General features: G+C 41.0%; 3 protein-coding genes across 4 annotated transcripts; all 3 read right to left on the bottom strand.

The window, feature by feature from the left end:
- Window positions 1–822: 822 nt before the first annotated feature.
- Window positions 823–4,472, bottom strand: cdk21 (cyclin-dependent kinase 21). The gene is made up of 8 exons (XM_088437121.1): window positions 4,334–4,472; window positions 3,543–3,787; window positions 3,326–3,458; window positions 3,077–3,244; window positions 2,764–2,873; window positions 2,649–2,699; window positions 2,328–2,460; window positions 823–1,300 (listed from the first exon to the last, which is right to left on the bottom strand). Exons 2-8 carry the CDS (start codon window positions 3,782–3,784, stop codon window positions 1,223–1,225), a joined length of 915 nt encoding a protein of 304 aa, XP_088293247.1. The 5' UTR covers window positions 3,785–3,787; window positions 4,334–4,472; the 3' UTR covers window positions 823–1,222.
- Window positions 4,473–4,926: 454 nt separating this feature from the next.
- On the bottom strand, window positions 4,927–10,766 carry retsat.2 (retinol saturase, tandem duplicate 2). Its single transcript, XM_088438118.1, has 11 exons — window positions 10,551–10,766; window positions 9,312–9,494; window positions 8,992–9,233; window positions 7,640–7,841; window positions 7,290–7,487; window positions 7,104–7,223; window positions 6,451–6,589; window positions 6,268–6,377; window positions 5,867–6,036; window positions 5,588–5,747; window positions 4,927–5,443 (listed from the first exon to the last, which is right to left on the bottom strand). The coding sequence occupies exons 1-11, from the start codon at window positions 10,708–10,710 to the stop codon at window positions 5,295–5,297; spliced, it is 1,833 nt and encodes a 610-aa protein (XP_088294244.1). The 5' UTR covers window positions 10,711–10,766; the 3' UTR covers window positions 4,927–5,294.
- Window positions 10,767–12,031: 1,265 nt separating this feature from the next.
- Window positions 12,032–19,637, bottom strand: LOC148410552 (glycylpeptide N-tetradecanoyltransferase 1-like). Of its 2 annotated transcripts, none has more exons than XM_088437934.1 (12): window positions 19,508–19,637; window positions 17,310–17,418; window positions 16,405–16,549; window positions 16,199–16,317; window positions 15,238–15,329; window positions 15,019–15,135; window positions 14,774–14,944; window positions 14,009–14,117; window positions 13,758–13,928; window positions 13,473–13,637; window positions 13,256–13,393; window positions 12,032–12,528 (listed from the first exon to the last, which is right to left on the bottom strand). In XM_088437934.1, the coding sequence occupies exons 1-12, from the start codon at window positions 19,609–19,611 to the stop codon at window positions 12,508–12,510; spliced, it is 1,461 nt and encodes a 486-aa protein (XP_088294060.1). In that variant the 5' UTR covers window positions 19,612–19,637; the 3' UTR covers window positions 12,032–12,507. The 2 variants fall into 2 exon arrangements, with proteins under 2 accessions (XP_088294060.1, XP_088294061.1); XM_088437935.1 differs by having other exon boundaries at window positions 17,310–17,412; window positions 19,508–19,611.
- Between the last annotated feature and the right edge of the window lie 220 nt (window positions 19,638–19,857).

The raw sequence follows: 19,857 nt of genomic DNA, 5'->3' as shown, positions 1-19,857 counted from the left end.
TGAGCACTGAAGCAGTGGATTTTCAGAAAATGATGGGGGAGAGCTTCCATAATGACATAAAAATCTGCATTTTAGTTAGTTGTTGTTTCTTATTGTGATTTAAAATGATGTCTTCATGTTGAAAATATTCATTCGTTCATGAATTCCTTCATTTTGACTGTGATATTTTTAAAGAGTGATTTCATAATATTGAATTTTTACTGTTTTTAGTTACACTGGAAAAAACGGCTTCAAAAAAAAAAAACAACTGAATATCTCATGACCCTTGATGACATTTTAGTTGCTTTGCTCACTAAATGTTATTTGCAAGCCGGTGACTTCATGACCACTTCATGGACCAGACATGCATCAAGTAAAAAGCACTTTTGAATTGACACAACTCCAAGCAAGCTATCAAACGTAACCTAATAACAATCATTAACAATCACAGTGATTAACACGCTATCAAATTCAATCTGGTATCCCGCAAGTTTTTTTTTTTTTTTTTTTTTTAATGGAATAACAAATGCTGATACTTACATGCGTGCAGAGAGAGCAGGCACAAGCTCCTCCCTTGGGCTAGCTAGCATTTGACGTTGGCAACTTGCTCCAAAAGTAGTCAGCCCCTCTCTAGGGGAGGCGGGTGGGGTGTTTAAAGCACACGTGGACCATGAGTAAAAATAGACGGGGCAACCGACCCGCGGCGCGTCTGTATCCATATTTAAGTGAAATATGTGAGAAAGAAATAGCTAGTGGAACATTAATGATAATGGAAATTTGAGGCTCTGGTGAGCAGTGGGTGTTGCGTTTGAAGACAGTAGGGGAAACGAGGTAAAAACTGACACAGGTATGAAGAGTTATATTTAAATGTCTTGAAACATACAAATGAATTGAAAAAAAAACATAATTGTGTAACAGGGCAAATAGTTGTGTCTGTAGTGCCTGCTTATCAATTACGTGTGAAATTAAACAAGCTATAATACTTTAATAAAAGTTTTTCTGATGAACACGTCGCTCTTAAATGCAACACTGATTATAAACAGTTTTCAACATGGATAGAAAATGATATTATAAATTGCACTGTGATATATTTCCAGGCCTCAAACAAATTTTCAACAACAAAAAGTGCTGCTTTTTTGCAGATGAGTTTGATCAAACCAAATACAAAAAGTATCCATGTTAAGGTGTTCTTAGTGCTTTTGTAACGTGCAACAACAACATGCAATAGAGAGAATACTTCCCCTCAGTGTTGGCTGAAGAAGGGGTGAGCGAGGGCCCTGGCGGCCGAGATGCGTCTGCTCGGCACGAAGTTCAAACATTGCTGCGGAGGGAACAAAATGGAGTTGATGCCTAATCAATCTGGGGAAAAATTTGAATACAATTTCACATTTGTTTCACAAAAATCCAAAATTCTGACTTTATTTTACCTTTATGTTTACTCTTTGCTTCTGGAAAAAGCAAGCGACAACTGGCCCACAGCTGTCAATATTAATCGATGACTAGTCGATAATCAAATAATCGACAAGTATTATATATAAATATACATACATATTATACATAAATCAACATAAATCCCTCTCATGTTGTATGGCTTAAATGTTTAGTTTTAATCAGTAAACCATACCAAATAAACTTAAATTGAGAAAAAATGTCTTTGTGAAATACGTTAATGATTTTTTTTTTTACACTTGATTAATTAATGAGAATAATTATTAATAAAAAATACTCGATAATGACAGCCCTTCTTGAAACATTCATTAAAACAAACGTATCTAAGATTCATCTGTTTTATTTTATTTATTTTTTTTATTTAAAAAGTGTGCTGGCTACAAAATAGCAATTCTTTGTGATCTGGATAAATCTGAATTTACCAATGTTAAAAATGTACAATTTTTGGACAGTGGAAATTTTTGGCAAGCTAAAAAAAAATGTTCTAAAGGTAAACTGAATGAGCTGAATGATTTACATTTCAAATGGGAATGTTGAATGTGCCATTGGAATAAATGATAAACAACCTTCGGGGGAAACTTCAGGCTCATTGGTAATGAATGAGGATTTTTTTTTTTACCCATAAACCTTCACACAATTATATTATTCAAAGCACATTTTCCTTTGACGAGTGTAAGAATTACAGTAAGGTTTCTTTTTCTAACTTGTCATGAGAGGGGTCAGAAAAATTGTTGAGTTTAGCAGCGCCCAATGCACTTTTGTATGCACGGTAATTTTTCTCTGTTTGTAGCCAGGTTGTTAGCGTAAGTGTTGGATGTCAGTTGGGATTAGAAGACGCAACTAAAAAAAAAAAGAAAAAGGAAAAAACGTCCTCTCATTTTTTGCTTTTATGAACTCACCAGAAGAAGGTCTTTCTCATAGGAGTTCAGGGATAGCAGCAGCTGGGGATTTGGATTCTTGGGCCCCAAGTTGAGTGAGTAAGTGACAGGGCTGTTGCGGGGCCACTCGGCCTCACTTGGCAAACCGATGAACCTGCAGGGGTTGACAGGCACAAAAGAATGAGCCTCTAAAATCGAAAAAGAAAAAAATCTGCACCACACACAATTTTAAATTGTGTCTGTTGTTTAAAAATGCAAATCTTGGCGGATACATTTTGAATGATCCGCAAGAAAGAAGCTTTCAGAGCTTATCGCAGTAAAAGCGAGCGACCAAATACTCACTCGAAGATCATTTTGAGCTGCTGCGCGGCGGTGACTCCGTTGAAGATCGGCCTGCGGGATGAACGTCACGTCAACGTGTCATCTTCATGTCAACAGTGGTGAGTAACCCGCTTACTTGAGCAGGAAGAGCTCGGCGAAAATGCAGCCGGCGCTCCACATATCCATGGACGACATGTAAGTAGATGTGAGTAGTATTTCCGGAGCTCGATACCACAAGGTGGAAACCTGCAGTGAGAAAAAAAGACAAAAAAAAATCACTTTTTATACCTAGTGTGGACACCAGGGACCTGAAATTTCATCCATGTCACAACCTCATAGTTATCACACTAACAGGTGTGTGCCCTTCTTTGGCTAAAAATTGTCAAAATACTGCACAAGGTTTAAACCAAAATTCTGTGATGAACGCAGTGATGTAACGGCGCACGTACAACTGGTGTGAGGGCCATGTTGAAGGAGTACAAGCGCGACATTCCGAAGTCGGTGATCTTAAGCAGGCCGCTGCTGCTGACCAGAACGTTAGCCGGCTTGAGGTCACGGTGCAGCACCATATTGACGTGCAGGAATTCCAGGCCGCGCATCAGCTGCAGCATCACGCCCTGGACGCACAGATGTACCGTGTCTTCAATCTTTAGCTATTTTTTAATCACACAAACAAGAAATTCAGTTTTTTTTCATACCTTAATGTGGTCACGACTGAGTCCAGATGAAGGGGCTCTGGACACATAAGTGGAAAGATCCTGATCGATGTACTCCAACACCAACGTGAGGTCCAGCGAACAGTCCATGATTGTGACTGTCGCTTCCAACAACCTATATACATATTTTTTATTTTTATTTTTTTCCTAAAAAAAAAAATCTGCAAAAGTCAACCAAAAGACTGCTCGGGTGCCTTACCTGACCACATTGGGGTGTTGGAAGTACTTCATCCTATCCAGCAGCGCCACCTCACGGAGTATGTGGGAAGGAATGCCGTTTTCTTTGGACGACGGAATCCAGTTCCTGCAGATGTGGAACTTCTTCACCGCCAGGAGGCGCCCTTTCTCACACACTGACCTGGCCTTATACACCTTGCCATAGGTGCCCTGGCCGATCTCGGCCAGCAGCTCATAAATCAAATTACTTGCCCCAAACGCCATGACCTTGGACGTGGAAAAGCAGAAGTAATACTGTACATGTAATTTATAATAAAATGCAATGTCTATTACAACATCGTTTTGCGAACAGAATTTGCTGACTCTGGATAACACTGTTACTAAAGTCCAGTGAATATGCAGTGAATTATGTTAAATATAAAACGGTGGACGTCTGTAAATGCTATTACACAATGTTGTAATAATGGCAACATGTAAATTTATCTGAGAAATACCATAAATTCATGGCTGAGCACGGCCTAAAGAGCGTCTACGTATTTGCCCGTCTCTGGGCGTATCTTTAGGTTAACCGCATGCTAGAGTAGAGTTATATTTTATCATAAAAATAAAAATAATACAAATACAAAAAAATAATACATTTCTCATGATAAATGACTTGCTTCTTTACTGACAACGTTCACTTTGCCAGTCACGTGACTAGCTCATAAGCCTTCGTCAATTAGCAGGTTGAAAAGCTCGGCTTATCGCTTTATAACTACGATAAAGTGCATGACTTTTTCGTTAACTTTACCGAAGTCTGAAGATTCAAAATACCTTGCTTCCGTGTCGCTGACGGCACAGACAAATGCAGGAGGCCCACCTTCAAAAAATATTCACGCGGAAACGCGAAAATTGTGCAACTGAATTTGCGCTAACCGTTCAATTGGCAGCAAAGAATGTTGTGTTCACGTGCATCGTGAACATTCAACCAATATGTTAAAAATACACAGTACAGTATTAGACATTGCAGTAATACATACTAACAGTTCACTATCAACTGCTGTTTTCCTCTTTATCAGACAGTGAAACATTTTGTATTTTTAAAATTCAAAACTAAAAATTTGAAATCTTAACATTTCTAAGAGGTTTTACCTGACATGTTTTGGCATTATCTTTCGCCTTCTTGTGTCAGGTGTAACCTCTTAAAGAAATTTTAAAATGTTAAAGTTTTTATTTATGAATTTTAACATGTTTAAGTCATTTAATGTCTGATAAAGAGGAAAAGAACGGTTCATTTTCATCTATAGACGGAATGAAGGTTGTTCAAGTAACAGATAACTATTTTAAATTTTGCCAAAATACATAAACAAAAATCAAGAGTATTTTGTGCAAGCACGGTCCAAATGGGAGCAGAGACTACAAAATGATTGTCGTCACTCTAACACGTTGTTTTTAATAAGAACTCTGTGTAGTGGAGTTGAAAACATTACATGTCTTTCACTTCCAAATAACACTACCATATTGTTATTACTACAGTCCATAGCGGTTTTAAATAAAATCATGTTCTAATAAGGTATGGTTTGGTATACATTTAAAAACAAAATTAAAAAAAATATATATTACTTGTAATATTTTACTGTCCATGTGTACATGTACATATAACGAGGTATTTTTCAAGTATGTACTTAATTAAAGGCACTGTAGAGAGCGTCATTAGAGTAATTCCATTTGTTTCCTGCATGAGGAATTAACCAATGAAAAAGTCCCGTTAGTCGAGCAAGCTGCTATTCCGCTGTTACACCCCTTTCAGTTTGCTGTTGACAAACTTGGTCTTCTTAGCCAATGCGATGGCATCCAGGTGCAGGTTACGATGGAGGATGGCCGAGCCGCAGGTGAGCGCGCCGGCCAGCGCGCCTGCGAAGCCACACAGGAACATGTCCTGACCTATGATAAGTACAGTAGTCTTTTGTTACCATCTTTTGACGAAGCACAAACTTTTTAGTCCATTCGGAGCAATTTTCCCATCCTGTGTGCTATGTGGCTTGCGCTGAATAAAGATTGTGAAATTTGATCGGATGACCCGAGTACCTGTCAAGTAGAGGTTCTTGATTGGCGTCTGGGGCCTCACGTTGGCATTAAGCTCCGGGGTGAAGCGCTCAATGCCGTGGTCCGCCCCGTAGATCTCGCCTTTGGCGGCGCCGATGTAGTGCGTGTTGGTGATGGGTGTGCCCGCGTCTATGTACTCCACCTGCAACCGATTGGGAGAGTTCATTCATCCATCCGTTTTTCCATAGTACCAATCCCAGACAACTTATAGCAAGAGGTAACCACCACCACCCGGGACGCTAATGCTAATGCTAAAATTACCTTGTCCCTTGTGATTTTGGGGAAGACATCCAGCACCACCTGCAAGGCTGTCTCGATGAACGCCTCCTTGAGCTCTTTGTACTCGGACGCCCGGTTTGTCACCTTGTCGTCCTTCCACTCCTCGAACCAGTCGTATTTGGCGAAGCTGACCAGACTCAATGTGGACTTGCCTACCGCGTCAAACCAAAAACAATCAAGTCACTTTTTGTGAGGCGCACGGAGCACTGAATGAGCCGCGGCTAAATGGTGAGGGATGAGGGATACCCCTTAACACACCACCCAAACATATAGGAAAAAAAATGACAATAACAGGCCCTCATACTGCCTCTACACCACCTGTGTAGTTCCTGTGCAAGATTAAATACATATACGCATATTTTGTCACATATAAAATCTATTACCTGGTGACCTCTCCTCCCAGGTTGGATCCTTAGCAGACGGGGAGGCTACAAACAAGATGGGGATGTTTTTACAAGACTCATCTCGATCGCTGTTTATGTATTTCGTCACCCTGAGCGAAACAAAAAAAAAAGATGAAAACAATTAGCTCGGTGTAATTGATAAGGATGAAACGCTCAACTTACAGTTCGTCAAAATTGTTCTCGCTGAAGATCCAGTAGTTGTCTGCTTTGAGGCCCAGCTCCTCCTTGGTGCCGTCCAGTCCCACAAAGATGCTGAGGCCTCCTTCCCCGTGCTTCATCATGCTCAGCTGTTTCTGGATTGCTTAAAAACAAATAGCTTTCATGTTGATGCTAGCATTTGTTGCGCAGTAAGAAAAATAGCAACCTTGGAATACGCCATGTGTTGGTTTATAACATCAGCTAACATACCAGGGTACCTATTGCGTATTGTGTACTAGCACTAATGTTATTGAAGCACTGGTTGCAAATCATAGTTGTGTAATAAATACATTTGTATCTATATTGTTGCCTTAGTATTTCCAGATAAGCTACCGTGACCGTCTATGATACAAGCATCAATAATAACGAGCTAGCTACAGAAGATAGCTAGCTGGATAGCAAGCAGTGGTTTGTCAACAACACTTTATAAAGTGTCAGATTTGTTTTTATTTTAATGTATTTAACATCATATGCTAGCCAGAAACATATTTCGCATGTTATAGCATATAAAAGGTAAAGCACGCCACAGTCATACTTCCACTTTTCTGGACGTGACCTTCGGCGGAAAGCGTTTGCACATCCATAATAGTATCGATTGAACCCTGGTTCCTTATTACCTGGGATGGACTGGAGCTCTTTGGGCAGCAGCTTCTGATAGGTGTTGAAGATACCCGCATTGGAGATAACCACGGGTGCATGGATATGTACCTCGTCTTGACCCTTCATGACACTCACACCTGGTGGAGTCTCAACTGTTAATACTGACACGGAATAAAAGCGATGGCCGCAGCGAGTCCACGCACCACACGCTTCCCGAGCATCGTTAAACAGGATGCGGTTTACGGGCGCTCGCACCAGAACGGCGCCCCCTGCCTTCTCGATGATGGGGATCATGTGGTAGGCGATTTCGCTGGCGCCGCCCTTCGGGTACCAGGCTCCGTTCAGGTAGTGAGTGACCAGCAGGCTGTGCATGGCGAAGCTAGCCTCTTTCGGCATATTACCTGGATGGGAATGGAGAATGCAGCTATGAGATGAGCGTTAGCGTCAAGTGTGATGTCAGTATTCAAGCTAGTTGAGTTGTTTTTCAGAATGGTGGGTCGCTGCTAGTATTATAGTTAGAAGTTGTGCAGCTAACAGATTCATGCTGGCTTACCGTAGGTGCCAAAGATGTAGGAGAAGACGGCCCTTAGGTCCTTGTTTTCTGTCAGCCCGTTGACTACTTCCGTTAGGCTGAGGGGCGCCATTTTGAAGAAGGCCGACAGATATTTGACCAGACCGCTGCGGACAAGCAGCTCAGCCAGGAAGGCCGGTAACTGCTTGAGCAGGGCCAGGAACCAGATGCCTCGGCCTGTTTTCTACAGATACGACAAAGCGACATGTTGGGCATTTAACAAGACAAAAGTCACTCGGAAGTCCTAACATTCTAGTAGGGCTGGACGAAAAAAATAATTAAAAACTTGGGATTTATTCAACTATTATAAGTTTAAATGGGGAAAAGAAAATCCTCCGATATTACTTATGTTTCTAGATGGTGGTTTTGGAAAGCTAAACACGAATGCAATGGAAACGCATTGAATTTCTCCTGTTTCTTTGGCCCTAGAGTGCCATCTAGAGGAGGCAAAAATATTACAAGTGCTTCATGAAAATTTGTTCGTCCATCACTAATTATAACTCAATTACTTTAACGTTCCATTCGTTCTGGTGCCCATTCATCCCTGCATGACTTTAGTTTTGAACTTAATGATCTTGTGAATATAATGTTAAATTCAAACATTTCTGCAACAACTCTTCTGCTTTCTTTGCAAACATTCAAACCATGAACAAGCATCTCCCTTATTTTTAAATATCTTATTTAATTTATGTTCTATCTATTTTTAACCACAAGTCTAGAAAGTTACTTTGCTATGCTGGGACATCTGGTATGGTATTTCATGACATGGAAATATGTGTTGATTCAACAAAGAATTACTTGGATCTATGTATCCTTGAATTTTGAGGGACGTGGAATTCCTTGAATACTTGAGAACTCAACTTAAAAAAACTTGAAATATAACTTGAAAAGACAATGACAAAATATATTTGTTAAAAAAGGTATAACTATAAAAAACAAAAAGCAGTTAAAAAAAACAATAAACAAAAACAAATATCGCCTCACCCTGTTATGCACCAGCTGGCCATTAGGGGCAGTGTGCTGCCATATAGGAAGCGAGAACACACTTAACATGAGTAAGTTCCGATGAAATGCTATTTACGTAACTACATTTTCACAGAAGAAAGTTAACTGTGTATATATGTTTCAAAAGCGTAACCCTGTAGTACGTTTTCTCACCAGTAAAAATGTTAGTTTAAGATGAAAAATTGCATACTCGCATAATAGTCACACATCTGCTGACACATCCGCCTCAGTGATAAGGAGACACATTTTTGTCTTTACTCAGCTATTTGTGATTATTGTATTTTACAATGTGCGAGTTTCATGGATTTGTTTTTTGAAACTCTTCTTACCTTGACCAGGCGCATGTACTCGTCAATAGCCGCCTCCTCGCCCGGGAAGCACTTCTTCAGCTCCTCGGGGAAACGTTTGCGCCCGCTGTAGATGGGATAGCAACGACGGTTTTCTGGTGGTCCGATCACGACTTGGTCAAACGGGTTCTCCAGTGGCTCCCACTGCAGCTGTCCATTAGTCATCTGGTCCAGCATGCAGCGGAACGGCTTGTGGTCCTGCAGGTCGCCGATGTAGTGGATTCCTATGGTACACAAATGCCTCATGGAGCCACGCTAGTACTTTATCAAAAAAATTCAATGGTCCCAGGTGTTCCTTTTACCGACGTCAAACTCAAAGCCCTTCTCGGTGAAGGTGTGGCAGCATCCGCCGGCCCGGTCATGCTGCTCCAGGACCAGAACTTTCTTTCCCACTTTCGCCAGCAGCACAGCCAGGCCTAGTCCACCGATGCCACTACCAATGATGACGGCATCCAAGTTTTCGGGAACTTTACTGGCCAGAAAACCTGGAGGCAACCACAATGTTGCTAATGTAGGTTTTGTGGCACGACTATACATGGATAAATACTAGGAATGTGGTGACCACTTTTTTTTTTTTTTTTTTTTGCACCTTAATCTGAATTTGAATCACCTGACTTTGATCTGCTGGACTGATCTGCTTAAGTCCCATTTTCTTTTATTGTATTGACAGAGAAAAAGTGTATCCAAATTGTTTCATCTTTAAATATACAGTAAAGTTGCAGTTTAACGCAAGTCATCAAAAACATTGAAGTATTCCCCCATTGGCTGTATTTACATCTGCTGTTGCCATAGTTACATGTTGTCCAGAAAAATATATATTTTTCTTTTGGCAATATGCGTGTAGTTTGTTAACCAGTTTGTGAGATAAACATGGGTGTATCAGTACCATTGATGGATAGGAATAATGTAGTTACAATCATCTGAAATGTTCTTTGTGGTTTATTTTTCTTTTAAACTGAGCAACAAATATCTGCAACATACTGTATAACCTGTCTTGCTATTCAGTTGAAAGTGCTTGTCAAAAGCGGGTGTGTCCGGAGGAGCGTGACGTAATGAGAATACTAGACACATTGACCAATATAGGAACAGCAAACAGTAAAAACTGATGCCTGTAAATGATGGTTTATGGAAAACATGCTAATGGATACACAGTCAAAGAAAGCATACTGAATATTTGGGTGACATCACGCTCAGTCTCGCAGTCCACCATGGCATAATGTAAACAGTCAAGTCTTTTTTATTTTTTTAAATGAGCTGATTGTGATTATTTAGTACACTTATAATTAACCACCACTACCTGCCCCCCCCCCCCCAAAAAAAAAAAATAAATAAATAAAATAGCGACGCCCCTGCTATGACAAACGTGATCGGAATTATGAATGAACAAAATCAGATTTGACTTGTCAGTAGAGTTAAACGACTCTTTTTGCCAAACATGTTCGCGTGCACGATTGAAATGTGTAATATGCTAATTTTGTTCGGTGACACGTTCCTCGTGTGAGCAAAGGTTGCTTACATAACATAAGGACAGGCGTGCTCACCTTGTTTCAACACTTTATTCTTCTCTTTGCGATTATGGACCATCGGTTTCAGGGGTTCTCGCGTGTCCGTCTCAAAAGGGTTGCGTCCGGAAGGAGCGAGGACATATTTAAGACAGAAAAAAAGCAATGCGACGCTAATAATGGCCACAGTAAGCCACATTGTTGCTTTTCTTGTGCCTTGTCTTGCTTGGCGACGAGTGGGCTTACGGTAGGAAAAGAACAGTGGCCATAAGTGATGTGAAGCACCGCCCCCAAAGCGAGAGATGATTCTTTTAGCAAATCGGGGCGCATCACCGGGGTTTATCCACCAATCAGAATCACCCAGGAAGTTGCTCGTTGTTCAGCGAAAACTAAAATGATAGCGGACCCCGCATAATCGCGGTTCGCTCTTTCGGCAATTTTGCTGATATCTTTTCTTTTGAATAAAAAAAACTATCTTGTAATCCAGTAATAAATGACAATATTTTAAATGTGCGGTATCCCCCTCATTTTAATGCAAAATTTCCTACCTTCCAATTGCATGCGTGTTCTTCAGTCACAACTCTGAAGACTTAACTAGAAATGCTGTATAAGCAAATTCAAGGACAATTAAAAAGTACTAGCAGAATATAAGTCCCGATGGGAAATTATTCATACTGTATATAACATAGTCCATGTGTTATATGGAGTAATTAAAATTCCCAAGTCAAAGTTTGGGCCATTTTTAGAGCTTATGATGAAACTCCTAACAATTCACATTTTATGATACATTAGTGGAAAATGTATGCTTAAAGACAAAACGTGCCATAAAAGTTACACGTTCTATGGAGTCCCTGTGTAACACCTCCATTGTACATTTTCTGTGTAACCCATATTCCTGAATAAGGCTGTACAGCAATAAATTCCACAATATATGACATAATAATTCACGTGTGTTGTTTATGACAAGAACTGAAAAAAAGACAAGATAATTTTTTGTAGATTTTATTTCTTGCTCCAAAAAAATGACACACAGCTTCACATGCTGTAGGCCATTTTCTTTATATGATTGCAAAAACCCCTAAAACAGTTTTTTTTTTTCTTTTAAACCCCTCCCTGTTGTCACGTTTTCAGCACGGTCGTCTGTACGCGTAACCGTGTGTTTTCCACACTTCCAGGCATCCATTTAACTTTTTTTTTTTTTGCCATCGCTATCTTACTATCTAGTAGGAAAATGTAAAGCTTCAGCAAATTAGGCGTTGAATTAGTAAGCTTTAATGGCGGGTTTATTGATAACAAAGGTGTCAAAGTCTGGTGCACACAATCACAGCGTGGCATATCCCCCCCCCCCCCCCCCCCTCCCCTTTTCTTTACCTTGTACGTGATGATCCAGCTTTTTTTTCCCCTAGAATGACACCTGGATAAGGAAATTAGAGATGATCCAGCGGGAATGAGGAAAAAGCCCTTGCTATTATCTTGTTAGTTTTTACCACAACATCATGAGCCTTTTCATTTTTAAAATCTTCATTTTAAATTTCATGTCAAATTTTACTTGGGGGGGGAAAAAAAACACACTCCAAACATAAAACAGTAGTGGTGCGCATTAGGGCACAAATTAGCAATCATGTTGATTATTTACATTTTTTTTTCGCACTTGCGCATGTGTGTGTGTGTTGGTACAATCCCCCTTCAAATGTCAGCTATCATCTTTGATGCAACCACGGCAGCTTTAATGTTCGCATGAAATCAGAGTGTGTGTGTGTCTATGTTGGGACAAGTGGAAGGTGGGGTGGGGTGGGGTTCTCCCCCCTGCCTGGCAGAGATAGTGCAGCTCAAAAAAGTTCAAAAAGGACCAAAACACAAAAGTAAAAATGGCGGTAGCTTTCCTCTCTCTGAAAGAGTTTTCAAGCCCATCAGTCAGGTGGGGGGTGCGATGGCGCAGTCGCGGCGGTCTTGTCGTAACACTTACACCGATGGGGTTGGCCGGGGTCAAGGGTCGTCACTGCAGGACCAGGCCTACCTGAGAAGAAATGAGACAGGATTTGGCGTATATGGCTAAATTGAACGAAAGAAATTGGTATTAGTTTGAGAAATACAGTGAGATTATATATATATATATATATATATATATATATATATATATATATATGTGTGTGATTATAAGTCTACCCCTGACGTTAGTGGTTACATTGAACATGGCTATCCAATTCAAGCACAAGGTGTGTGTTATTTAAATGACTAAGTGATTTTGTCAAGTGACGACCGTGGCGAGATTAGAGAGCGGAAAGTTGCTCTTCGCAATGTTTCTCCCCCCACCTGCTGACATCCATGCACGCCACTGCTCTCGCGTTTTTGTCTTGAATGGACAAGTCAAGCCATCTTTTCCTTTTCGTAATGTGTCAAAGTCCGCCGAAAAAAATGTCTCTCAGAAAGGTAAATAGAGAAACAGAGGTGCAAAAGTTGTTCCAGCGATGACCTATTTTTAAAGTTGGCCAAACCGACTTGGTCGAAATGTTTTCTTCAACCCTAATTCAATTAATTTTTTTCTACTCATTATGCCTCATTTCTTACTGTATTTCTTCATGACACAGAATTTTTGTTTTAAAAAGCACTTTAACTTGCCATTCATTAACACCACTAACATTTATCCCCACCTCATCTGAAGTCGCGTAAACAACCTGTTCTATCATCGATTGTATTTAACTAAATCAAAATATCAATTTTCCATTAAAAGACACGATTGATACCTTTTCCGAGCCCATGCTGGGACACTTCCAATTGTAAAGATAATACTGTAGATTGCCATCGCCGATGCCGAACTTGAGCTTCTCCAGGAAAGTCTTGTTTTCCATGAGGTCCAGTGCGTTGAAGACGTCAAAACCTTTCTGCAGGACAAAAGCCACACAAGGTGCATGTTCAGCTGACCCGAAAGGAGAAGGATTGCACATGTGCACATCCTATTACCGATTTGGCCAGGATGAGGGCGTCGGACATGAGGTCCAGCAGCGGGGTGGTGGTGTGAACGTTGTAGAAGGAGTAGGCAGCTTTGAGGGTGCGATGCACCGGGTGATTCATGATGGTGGATGGCAGCGTGTAGAAACTCAGGAAGTCTGTCACTTTGCCTTCGTTCTGCCGGGTAAGTTAACAAATCAGAAGTTCTCTTTTTTTTCTTACACTTTTGTGGGTGCTTTTGTCAAAATTTGAAAAATGTCAAAGAAATCCATATTATCCTGTTCTCTTCGCCCTTACCTCCACCAGATAAGTGTCAATGATATTATCACGGGGCAGCAACCAGTGGGACACCTCCTCCTGATTCATAACAGGCACCAGGTTGAACTGGCTCAGGTACTCGCGCAGAAGGCGGCACACGGCCGCCACGTCCTTCTTGGTCATCGGCCGCAGACCCGACGTCTTGGGGGCCTTGCGGAAAGAGCAACATGGTCCATGTTGGTTACGTGACGATAAAAGAGGCCAGAGAGTACGCGGCCACGCGAGTGAACCTCGGGCAGGCGGTACAGCTTCATGGTGCGCTGCATCGTCATGTTCCTGCTCAGGTGGGAGAACTTCACCTCGATCAGTTTGCGAGAGTTGAGTGAGCGATGCCAGTACCTGTGCAACGACAAGTCATCGCTGACAACCAGCAGGGGGCGCCGTGATATGGGTGCCTCTAGAATCACTCATTGATTTGTCAATTTCTAGTGCTATTCAAATGTGTTGTAGTTTACGTTAATAGTGTTCAAACTGCAGAGTGGGGACCATTTGGGAGCTGCAATCTTTTTCTTTGCAAGCCTACGGCAGTAATGACAACTCAAGATTTAACGACACTTACTTAAAACATCTCAGTCAAAATTTTGGGGACCAATCAGACAAAATATTAAGGACGAGACTGAATCTCTAAAATGGCTGCTTCAAAACAAAATGGTTGACTTTTGTGTCTTTCTGGGTCTCGCGTCTTTAAACTGGAAATGATAATACATTGTTTGGATTAACTTTTTTGTATTTACAAAATATTTTTTTTCATAATCCTAACAAATTCTGTATTAAACTACAAATCGATTTTGTCAAAGTAATAATGAATAGGTGTTTCCAAACTTTCGACTAGATCAACAGTACATTGCTTTTCTTCAACTCCACTGATGGCTCAGATTCAGCATGTTACAGTTTAAAGCAAGAGGGAGTCCAAATTGCGTACGTGAGCTCAAGGTGTCCCTAATAAAGCGACCAGAGGAAAACACAGCCTTCATTACTCAAGTCGGGCCCCGCACCTGCACGTGCCCACGGGTTTAGGCAGGACCACCCCGGCCGTGTACACGGCCTGGAAGATGCCCTGCAAGTTGACGCGTCTAGTGATCTCCCGGATCAGGACCGGGGCCACTCGCTTGGCTCGGAGCTTCTTGTGGACGCACAGGAAGTTGATCTCCACCATTTTCTTCTCGCTAAAATGAACACATCAACACACTGATGACTATTTTGCCTCTTGGTATGACCGGGCCATCAAACAGCTGCGTACATGTCGTAGATGCGGATGGTGGCGGGGATGGCGCTGATAAAGCCCACCAGCTTCTGGTTGGAGTTCACTCTCACACCACAGTGCCATTGAGGTAGCCAGCCGGGGGGCCTCAGAGCCCTGCAAAAGGGATAAAAGAATGTCTCCAATTCAATAAAACCCAAAAATCAGTTGAGAAACAAGTCAAATTGGACGGCCATCAAAAAGTATGAAAAGACTCACCACAGCAGGAAATCGGGGGAGTAATCAAACCGAAACATGTTGTCATCATCTTCCACATAGTTCTCATTGAGTAGAGTGTAGAGCTCCTTGAGCTGGTTTTGGGGGGGTGGGAGTAAAATAAATCGGGATTTATTACAAAATTATTCAGTATTTATTGTCATCTCTTTTCATTTTTATTATTAGTGGATTCTTTGGGTCAGGTGTGGGTTTATTATACTGTGAAGACATGCCTGCTAATAGCTAACTACATTAGTGTGCATTATAGCCACAGTAATACGGTAGAGTGTTAACTTGACATTTGACCTCAAATTGAAGCAGTCCATCAACATCTCCTGGAGAGGGTGTGAGGTTGATGGCCCCAAAGAAAAGGCTTTGTTTTTGTCATGTCAAGTGTAATTATTTGTCATGTCAAGTGTAATTATCAGCAGTTAGGAGCAACTGAAAGTTGCAGGAGAAAGGCTAGTCAAACTGTTAGTCCGCAACACAGCCAAATCCAGAATAAAAGCGGACCAAGGCATTTGCATCATTATATCTTTTTAGTAAACTGTAGTAAACTTTAATAAAGTGTTAAACATTCTTCGAGCACTTCAGCTTGTGACATTTAATGATCTTAATTTGAAATGTATGCATTTCTGTACGCTATTTTTCATTCTCCGTCATTCCGCTGGTCACGGGGAGGTAGTGAATGACGATGTAAGCATGTATTTCAGTTTATTCTAATTTATGTTGATGATTTGTGTTGTTACCTGTGTTAAGTAATGGATGAGTGTTTATATTGTTTATATGTTCGTTCCGTGTTAATGTTTGCACTTTGTAATCAGCTTTGTAGCTGTTGGGATGGTCAACTTGCTAATGTTGTTACTGTAGAGCCCCCTTGTGGTAGTCAATAGAATTCAAATAACCAGTGTGAAACTCTTAACTAATTGATGAAAACCATTTTGTCTTTTTTATGTGTCCTTACCACAGCAGGGTTGCTCAGGTTCAAGGTGTCCCAGCAGAAGCCTTGAGGAAGGCTGTAAGGCTCCTCACGGATGTGGTCCTTGTCAGGCTCAATGGAGCCGTGCGATGTCACAGTCTCACCTGGAGTCAAAAGACACCAGAGTGGTTCACTAGTCAGAAGAGTCTGGTTACAATGTTTGACATTGTTCTTGATGGAGGTGGTCATACCCAGCTTGGGCACAGGCTGCGTGTCCCAGAACTGGTAGCTTCTCCGGCTGGCTTCCTCCATGGTCTTGGCGGGACCTTGGCCCACCGAGAATAGCTCGATGGCTTTCTGGATCTCCTGTAGTTTGTCGGCGGGAAGCGAATTCACCTGCAGGACAGAAGACATGACGAATAAGCTGTGAAAGGTAGTATTCAGATCCTTTTAAATCCCTAAAATGGAGTCAGAGCAGTACAATACACTTGTAATACACCAACACATTTTTCTGCTGGTTTTTTTTGGTGTAGGAAAACATTCACAATGTGTATTGAATCTTTTAATGTGAATACAGGGTGTGGGAAGAGTCATTTCAAGTATTATCTGTAGGACAAATGTTTATTTTATAGTTCCATTATTACACTACGTTTTCATTGGAGCTTTTTGTACTCATGTTTACAAAGTGTTTGAAATGATGTCTTAGTAAGTTTAACATGTATTTAACACTTTGGATAGGAGGTATTTGAAGTGTCCAAGAGTGTGGTAAATGACTCAGTTTTGGGGTGGAAAAAACACTGCCCAGGTACAGTAACAATACACAAGGATTATTTTCATTTATCTTTTTCTCTTACACTACATTTAAACACTGTGTTACCATTCAAAACCTCTGTCCCATTCAACCCGAGTATTATTGAGTGTGGTGCTTATTGTAAAAAGTTTGAGAACAACTGATTGTATATTTATGTGTCTCTGTGAATCACAGATTTTCACTTGGGTGGGTGTGGATCTGGAAGAACATTAATGTATTGCTAGAGCACAAAAAAACATGTTGAGACTTGTCGTCGAAGCAAAAGTGGTTGGGGGTTGAAAAGCACGTGCAGTAAATCATAATGAGACATGCTGGATCGAGTTGTTAAATTGTAACTGTTCATGCCTTAGCAAGGGGGTCATGAGAGGTTTCGGTGGCCGCGCCACCCTTTTTTTTCTTCTTCTGCTTTCTTTTCTTCTTCTTGGCACTGCTGTCGTCCCCCAGACCCCTGTCACTGGCACACAAACACAAAGTAATACAAATAAAATACAAAGTATCGCAAATAAAAAAATGTTTTAAGGATGGTGGTGGTGGTACTTTATCTTCTACATAAACTAGCCTTCAACACTGCCCTCGCAGCAACATAACCTTCTTTAGTGAAGCCACACCCCCCACCCGCACACCCACTCATCATCCTCCTTGTGTCCGCATACTTACACAAGATAATCTCATTATTGTCCTGAGGGCGACAGCGCACAGATGGCACGTCACATGACCTTTGAAGCAAAGGGGTGACCGACCATGCATATATACATGTATGTATATACAAAGGGGTGCGAGTGAGGGGTCCAACACAATGGACAGCAAACAAAACATTATGTGTGGATTGTTCCATGAGCTTCCACATAGCCACAACTGTTCTTTGTACTTCACCCATCTTGAAAGACTTTTTTCATGCCATACCGTCAAGATATAGTGTACAATGTAGTGTACTGTTACTGTAGTTTAACTGTATCATGTTTGTGCATTTTTTAGAACAATTTGTGAGCTATCTTACTTTGAAGTGCTAAATAAATACAATTGTATTATAGTAAAGTGACTGGAATTGTTAACAATTGACTATATTTATGGTTGTAAACGCAAAGATACCTTCAACTGTGATCCTAACACTTGAATATTATTTAAAACCTATAAATACATTTACTGGAATAGGCACAAATTGGTGTTGTTGTTTTTTTTTTTTGCAAATTCAATCACAAAGTTGGGACCATATGGAGTTTAAACTATTGTAAGTCACTTTGGATAAAAGCGTCTGATAAATGTTAGTAAATATATACAGTCATATATAGTCCAATCGTGCTAGGGTGCTTTTCTCAGTCCCTATCCCTACAAAAAGCAAGAATTTACTGTAATTAAAGTGAACTATTCAGTAAATAGTACTGCAAGATTGTACTGTACATGCAACTACAGAGCACAATACTGGACCACCATTTTAGGCCTTACACCTAAAGCTCAAGATATTTACAACAATACACGTTATACCCTCTCCAATTATAGACACGTATTCATATTAACAACTGCTTCCACAGATAACTTCAACAATATTTTAAAAAATATCTGTTGTACTCCAGATGGAGTTATTCGGGAGGGACATAAAAGCTTCATATTTGAAAAGCTGGTGGAGAAGAAAAAAAGAAGCATATGACAAGCGCGTCTTTGAACTTGTCTTCGCAAAACACACAGCTTCATCGCTGATCTTGTTTGATTTTCTTTCCTATTTTGATTGCACTCCTTCGAAAAAGCAAGATATCCTTCGCAGACAAAAGGATTTGACAGCTAGCTCAGCTAATTAGCACAACTCAACCGTGCATCAGCGCGAACTCCATTAGTTGATTAGAAGAATTAGGTATAGTGATGAGGCTGATCTCTAAAAGTGTCAGCCGCTTTCTTGTTGTTTGGTAGGTGCGGATTTTGCGAGCTATTCATCCGTGTCGCTTATTAGCTTTGTTTTCATTTAGCCTACAACGCCTTGCTAAGCGCCGCAAACTGAGATGAAACCCCACCCACTTTAACATATGCGGTCCAATCACATAGTGGAATTGTTATCACTCAGCCAATGGGGTGAAGGTGAGGAGGCGGGACATAGTCCACAGTTGCTAGCTTTAGCGTGACAAGCTAATTAGCAAAACGTCAAAAGGGGAATCAGTCTTCAGTCATGTAGTTGATTAGACTCAAACACAAACTGAGGGTGAGCTTTAAAGGAGGTAGTGGAAATCAAAGCTGTGTTTTTATTCTGTCGAAGCTTAACGTGTAAATATTAAACTTATTAGCGCTGGTACTTTTGGCGAGCTTTCTACCCTGCAACACCTTGATGATAACTTGACATGTACTACCGCCCACTTTAACCACTCCCGACCAATCGAATCACAGACTACTTGGGCAAACATGCTCTCCAGCCAATGATATGAAGGCCGGAGGGCGGAACATCATCCACTGTAGCCCTCCAAGCTCGCCGTGGACAGCATGCACTCGCCTTTTAACTTTGCTTCATTGTCCCGTAACTATTTTGTTTCAACTCCGCAACGCCCAGCGAGCCGCCTTACCCATCGTCAAAATGGTGCTCCTCGTTTTCACAGTCGCTGCAGTGTCCGTGGTCTTCTACGTCTTCTTTCCCCGGCAGCGGTGCTGTCTCATTCTCATCGGCCATTTTCAACCAGGAAGTGAGACGATCAGCGCGTGTCCTCGAGGTCTTTAAACGTCCCTCGCTGTGATTGGTCAGTCGTCGTCTACGTCAGCATCCCTTCTTTGCGAGCGTCAGTAAATGTCTTTTTGTAATATTGCTCCTAAACTAATACTTTTATACGTATTTTTCTTCCGGTTTAATCTGCCCGTGAGAAATTATAATTATTTTTTTGGGTTGTGCGTGGTGCTAAAAATAACTTTTGGGAATTAG

This window comes from Hippichthys cyanospilos, chromosome 16 (genome assembly GCF_059441005.1).
Source record: "Hippichthys cyanospilos isolate Australia breed blue-spotted pipefish chromosome 16, RoL_Hcya_1.0, whole genome shotgun sequence".
Lineage (NCBI taxonomy): Eukaryota > Metazoa > Chordata > Actinopteri > Syngnathiformes > Syngnathidae > Hippichthys > Hippichthys cyanospilos.
This window is presented reverse-complemented; position numbering and strand designations above follow the sequence as displayed.

Coding starts and splice junctions, on each gene's coding strand:
- retsat.2 (XM_088438118.1), bottom strand. CDS start 10,710: ATGTGGCTTACTGTGGCCATTATTAGCGTCGCATTGCTTTTTTTCTGT. Junction 7,842..8,991: donor AGTACATGCGCCTGGTCAAG/GTAAGAAGAGTT, acceptor TCGTATCTGTAG/AAAACAGGCCGAGGCATCTG. Junction 7,488..7,639: donor CTACATCTTTGGCACCTACG/GTAAGCCAGCAT, acceptor ATTCCCATCCAG/GTAATATGCCGAAAGAGGCT.
- cdk21 (XM_088437121.1), bottom strand. CDS start 3,784: ATGGCGTTTGGGGCAAGTAATTTGATTTATGAGCTGCTGGCCGAGATC. Junction 2,874..3,076: donor ACATGGCCCTCACACCAGTT/GTACGTGCGCCG, acceptor TTCTCACTGCAG/GTTTCCACCTTGTGGTATCG. Junction 2,700..2,763: donor GCCGAGCTCTTCCTGCTCAA/GTAAGCGGGTTA, acceptor TTCATCCCGCAG/GCCGATCTTCAACGGAGTCA.
- LOC148410552 (XM_088437934.1), bottom strand. CDS start 19,611: ATGGCCGATGAGAATGAGACAGCACCGCTGCCGGGGAAAGAAGACGTA. Junction 13,929..14,008: donor AGCTGTACCGCCTGCCCGAG/GTTCACTCGCGT, acceptor TCTTTCCGCAAG/GCCCCCAAGACGTCGGGTCT. Junction 13,638..13,757: donor TTGACACTTATCTGGTGGAG/GTAAGGGCGAAG, acceptor CTTACCCGGCAG/AACGAAGGCAAAGTGACAGA.